The sequence below is a fragment of the Pantherophis guttatus genome, chromosome 2 (genome assembly GCF_059756535.1).
Source record: "Pantherophis guttatus breed Tessera chromosome 2, ASM5975653v1, whole genome shotgun sequence".
NCBI classification, from domain to species: Eukaryota; Metazoa; Chordata; class Lepidosauria; order Squamata; family Colubridae; genus Pantherophis; species Pantherophis guttatus.
In genome coordinates, this window is record NC_142064.1 from 223,937,129 (window position 1) to 223,943,128 (window position 6,000).

The 6,000-nt window shown below is 43.4% G+C and overlaps 1 protein-coding gene across 2 annotated transcripts in view; it reads right to left on the bottom strand.

Moving 5' to 3' along the window:
• PODXL2 (podocalyxin like 2) overlaps positions 1-1,302 on the bottom strand; it is a 48,545-nt gene extending 47,243 nt beyond the window's left edge. The window contains exon 1 of one of the 2 annotated variants that reach the window (XM_034431525.3): positions 538-1,302. In XM_034431525.3, coding sequence (XP_034287416.1) covers positions 538-583 — 46 coding nt within the window. In that variant the 5' untranslated portion in view covers positions 584-1,302. The remainder of the gene's footprint in view (positions 1-537) is intronic. The other variant, XM_034431526.3, reaches the window with a different exon arrangement.
• Positions 1,303-6,000: the final 4,698 nt, after the last annotated feature.

Genomic DNA, 6,000 nt, shown 5'->3' on the forward strand with positions numbered 1-6,000 from the left:
TCCTGAGGTGACATCCTAGAGAAACCTTCAGGGAAAAAGAAATGCCTTTTTTGTTTTGTTTTGCCCGGCCAAAACGAAGACCTCCTTCCTTCTGGCGGGCTCCTCTTCCTCCCACCGCCCTCCTGACAAGAAAGCCTCAGTCAGGATCCCACCGGGCTCCCACCTCAGCCGAACAAATCGGCTCCTCTCACGTTCGCGCCTTAAAGGAGCCCAAGGCGGCGAGCGAGCGAGCAAGGAGAGCGGCGGCGGCAGCAGCAACAGCAGCTAAAACCGGCCCAACTCCCGCAGGGGACGGCTGGAACCCTCCCACCGCGCCGCTCCTTGACTCCATAGGCGGCGACAAGCAGGCAGCCCGGAGCCCCGTTCCCAGCTCCGCGCCGCCGCCTTGCCTCTTTGTCCAGGACGCGCTGGGCTCCGAGCGTCCCTCCTCCCTCCTCCTCCCGGATCGAGCCTGCACGCGGGCTGAAAACACCCCATGCCCCGTTTTTAAGGAAAGAAACCCCCCCCCCCAAACCCGGGAAATGAGGAAAGGCTCACCCCAGGCCAGAAGCAGCCGCAGCGCCCGACGCCTCACAGGATTCATGATGCTTCCTTTCCTTCCTTCCTCCTCCTCCTCCTCCTTCAGTCGGACGTAGCTTCTGCTGCAGCAGCTGCCCACGGGGCTCGGCCCCTTCTCGTTCCTGAAGAGCCCTCTCTCTCCTGCCGCTGCAGCAGCTCGGGCTCACACGGCATCGCCCCCGCGACCCCCCTCCCTGGTGACTCGCAACTTTGCCTGCAAACCTCTCTAGGTCCTCCCTCCCTCCTTCCCTCTCTCCCTCTAGGGGAGCTCCAAGCTGGAGGGTGTGGGCGTGGGTGAAGAAGGAAAAAAAAATTAAAATAATAATAAATAAATCGGAGGGCTTTTACGGTTGCCCGATCAATACACGAACGGCTCTGATCCAAGGCCAGCAAGTAAATGCAGCATCCACATAAGCAAATGTGGATATAATATATACAGGCTGCTTGGCCGGTCAGACCCTTGGCGAAGCCATCGCGCGCATCTCTCTCTCTCCCCCCTCCCTCCCAGATTTAAAAAGAGATGCGAGAAGCGAAGGAATAAAAGAAGGATGAAGGCAGGCAGGCAAGGGCTCTGGGCGGCCAGCTGCAGCGGCTTGGCTTGGCTCCTGGAAGCGACTCAACGCTTCGCCTCTCCACGCCCCCTCTTGGATCGGTGTGGCCGCTGCTGTGGGTCTCCCAGGTTTCCAAGATGCTGAAGTATGAAATCGTGTGCATTGCGCAGTGGGCTGCATTCTGCCCCTTCCCGGCTTTCAGTTTTCACCCGGGTCCTAGAGGGAGATGGTGCCGTGGATGCCGTCTGTTATTATCCGTCGGGCAACTTCTTAGAGGGCAACTAAGCAAGGCGTGAAACTCGGGTCTTTGCCTGAGCGGAATCCACGAAGGTTGAGATCAAGTTGACGGCTGGATCACTTTGGGTGGCCGGGTACGGTTCATTTTCTTTGCCTGGCCCGGTAGGACTTAATTTTCCATTCAGGGGGATTGTCTGAAGTACGCCGTTCTTTCAATCCGCAGCTGGGGAAATTCTTCTGAATCTTTGCCTAAATAGAAAACTCTCCCGGTGTCACTGCAGACCCAGCAAGGGGTTTACTCTGAACGCATTTCAAGGAGTTTACCATACATAATCTAATTTTCTTAAGAATGCGATATTGTGGATTGTGGGGGAGGGGGAGTTGAAATTGTATTGTATTGATGCATCCCCTCACTTGTTAATCTCTACATATGCTAATATTACAACTCCCTCAAATCTCTGAAGAATGGCTTATAACTGAAGTCTCCCCTTTTATTTTACAAAATTATCCATAGGTACTTGGGCTATATCAGGGGCATCCAGGGAGATTAAAAAGTAATAATAAAAAATGGTGGTAATTTCTGTGCAATGAAAGCTGCCATCTTGTTTCTTTCAAGCACCATCCCACCCTAGACACTGATGGGCTGCACAGTGCTTTATGTTTGAAAGAGGATAGATAATCTGGAGCTCAGGTAGCGCTGTTGGCATTTTTTCCTACGCTCATGTGCAACCGAAAGGAAAAGTCTTATCTGACATCAGGATGCATTAACAGAAACCTTGATGAAGGTTCTCAGTTATCCAGGTAAAGTTGTCTGAAGGTCATGGCAACTGGACTTAATTTTCTTCTTGGTTTGAGACATTTTGCTGTTCATCCAAGCAGCTTCATTGTCAGTCAGAGCAAATATTGTAATGCATTTTGGGGAGGAAACCTCTGAGGTTGGTGCAGGAGGTGCATTTCAATGACTTTCTGCCTAACTAACGTGCTCTGTGTAATCAACTTCATGCCTTACTTCAGTGGTCCCCAACCTTTCTGGCACCAGGAACCAGTTTTGGAAGAATAACTGTCTTTCACAGACTTGGGGGGGGGAGGGGAGGGGATAATTTAGCACACAACCTAGATCCTGTGCATGCACAAAGTAAGCTTCACTCGCTTGCCCGCTGCTTGTGTGGCCTGATTCCTAACAGGCTGTGGACCGGTTCTGGTTTCTGGGGGTTGGGAAGCCTTGTCTACATGTCCTACATGTTTTAACAGTTTCTTCTCTTCAATCCGCTTAATCTGGAGCCCCCAGGTTCTCTAGTTGTCCTTCTTAGCTTCTAAATCATCACTTTTCCTTCCCCATATGTTTCCATCCTAACCTAACCTAAACTGGCATGCTGTCATTTTGATCTTGCAGTCTAGTTTTCACCTTTTATAGGTTCTGGTGCCCTCCAGATGTTTTGTGTTACAGCTTCCGTCAGTTCCGTCCTAGTATCTCTTAATCCAGAATATCTACAGGACACAAAATTGCCATCCTAAACAGTTTATGAGGTCTTTGCCTACAGAGATTGTAAAATTGATTGTTCTCAATTGGTAGCCCATCTGGAATTGCTCCTGCTGACTGAGACTTCTGGTATTTGTAGTTCAGCAATACTTGCAGAGCCTCCGGGCTCCCCATCTTTATATTTCTTTATATTTCTACATGAATACTACTGACTGCAAGAGCAGATATCAATTGCATGCTGGGCAATGCTGACCTTGTGTGGTATAGCAGCTCCTTTGAGCCTCAGCCAAAATGCTTTCTATCAGCTTCTTTTCATTCAAGGCTCTCCAAATGAGTGAACAAAAGAAGCACGAATCTAACGAACGTATTAATGATAGCTGGGGCCAGCTGCATTGGCAGGCGACAGAATTCTCAATGGGTATCCTCAAATTATTCAAATGAGGAAAAAGCCATAAAGGAGAGGATGTGTATGTTTGGAGATACGTGCTTTCCTAGGAAGTGTATAGTAAACAGGAACAGAAATACAGGAAGCGATCTTAAATTAAGTAGGCACTATTTCAGCATAATTTGTACTGATAGATAATTTCTATAGGATATAAGTGGCGTTAATGGATAGGGTGGAAATGAAGCAAGAGAGTAAAAGTAACTGGGCCATTATGAATTCCAAGAATGAATGAGAATGGTAGCTATCTGGTAGATTTAGCTTTCCCTTTATCAGATAACAAGCCTAACATTATCTATAAGACAATTACATTTTGCTATTAAAGCATGCAGATGATTTGCCACAGGACTAGGTTAGGGTAACAAAGAACAGCTATTAAACCCAGGGTGAATTATGTTATAAGCCATGTCATTAGAATTTTACATTTGATTTTAAGTGCTGTATTATTATTCTGCTATTTTGTTCTCCAATTCTCTCTAGTTATTCATTGTTTGAATAACTAATTTTACCTACTAACTTCAGATAAATGATTTAAGCATACTTCTATTCATACATAGCATGAAAAAGTATATCTAAAAGCAAGGCTGATTTTATTGTTTATTATGAAAGCTTGAGAGAATTAGTAACAAATACAAAGGGAATGAGATGTTTGGCAAATGGTACAGATGATTTCTTAGTAGTGGTTATGTGTAACTTGGAATAAAATGGATAGGGAAGAAAAAGAAAAATGGAAGCAAAAATGAAAGCATGAATGTTGGAATTGAACATGCCTCAGAGTCCTTGCTGTCCACAAGCCTACAAAAATGGTACAAAGAATCTTGTGTTAACCAAAAGTTTGCATACCCTACTAAGCAAAAACAAGCAACGTATACAGAAACAAGACTGTAACCTACACAAGGCAGACGAGATACCAGTTATAGCGAAGAAATAAGGGGGAAAAATGACAATAAAGGACCAAGATCAGAAATACCTAGCAGCCACCCATGCCCTCAAACTGAGCCCCACATTTGACTAGAATAGCATAGAAATAATCAACCAAGCAAACAACAGAACAGCCAGAGAATTCCTGGAAGTGTGGCACTCAAATAGCACTCGCTCAAATGAGCCATCAACAGAACAATAGAACTAGATACAATTTACCACCCAATCAGGTGTAAAATCCAAACTATTCACAACAGACTGACAAGATGGACCAATCAGAACAGAACTAACACCATGCCCTACTTCTAATAATGGGTTCTACATCAAATCACCAACCACCACGCCCACAAAATTCAAACCCACCCAGATTATAAATATAGCAAGGCAACCTTGACTACTGGATTCTTGCATTAATGAAGTTTTGGTGAATTCCATAACAAAGTGAATTTTGATCTGGATCTGCAAGGGTTGCAGGTGTGAAAAGGATCGTGTGTCACATTTTTCAGTGTCATTATATTCAAACGGTCACTAAATGAATGGTTGTGAATTGAGGACTATCTGTATTGTCCTGGGCTTTATTGCCTTATATCTATGTTGCTTTATTTTATGGTATTTTTTTTTTGTCTTGTGAACCACCAAGAGTTTTGTGATATAGTATATAAATGTGTAGGATTGTCTTTGACAGAGGGACCCATTCTGTGAGACTGTGCCTTTACTTTGAGAGTTTAGGAAAACAATGAGGTTGCTACTCTTATGAGGAGCTTTGGGTTTGTTTTTTGTTTTTTTTAAAAAAATCACAATTTAAAATGGCATGATTGTCATTTTAAACTGATTATTTTTTCAATTTTTTAATTTTTATGTGATCTGTTGAGAGTTTATGAAATTGAATAGGATATTAGTTAATCTTGGGATTATGCTGAGTGGTTTAACCCAAAATATATATATATATATATATTAATGCACTGTAAGTTTGAAAAAGGAAAAATCCATTTTAGGGATCATTAGGCAAAAGATCAAAAATAAGCCTGCCTTTTGCAGATTTATGATCCTATTATTATTAGAATCCCATGTACAATTCTGGTTACTGCACACCATAAAAATCCCGGAGACCTGGAGAGTCTGCAAAATATAAAAACAAATGAATAAGAGACGGAATGCTTTTGAGAAAAGGTTAGAATGCTTAGGACTATTTGTTTAGAAAAAGGGTAACAAGAAAGAGAAGATGATAGAGACAAGTGAGAAACAGAATTTTTCTCCCTCTGTCTAGTATCTTGTGAAGCTTAATGGAGTCGAAAAAAATTGAGAATAGGTAGAAATGAGGAAGAGGAGAAGGAGGAGGAGAAGAAAGCATTGTTGAACTTCAAAACTGACTACTCCAACTTTAGCAAAGATCATTAATTTAAGGAGCCTCCAAAGGGGTCAGTTATTTATTTACAATGTTTATTTTTTTATTTTCCCTTAAGTACAACCCTGAAATAGATTTAGAGAGCTTCATCAGCAATGCTTCCTGAGTAGGCATCTAGTTTCTGGTATGTTTCAGGCTGAATTGCTCTCATGTGTTACATGTAGGGAACCTGGGAGTTGTTAAGGATTAAGATAGAACCACATTACATAAAGTCTGGAGGGTTTACATTAGTTCCCTATTTATTACTAAGTCCAGTTCAAAATGCTGGAATAGTCTTTAAAGTCCTAATGCTGTAAGCTTTACAAAGCTGGAGGAAGGGATATTTCCCCAGCTCATTCTTGGCTGAGCCTTTAGGCCATTCCCCAAATGCCATTATTGGAAGCAGTGCATTGCACATTTCCAAAAC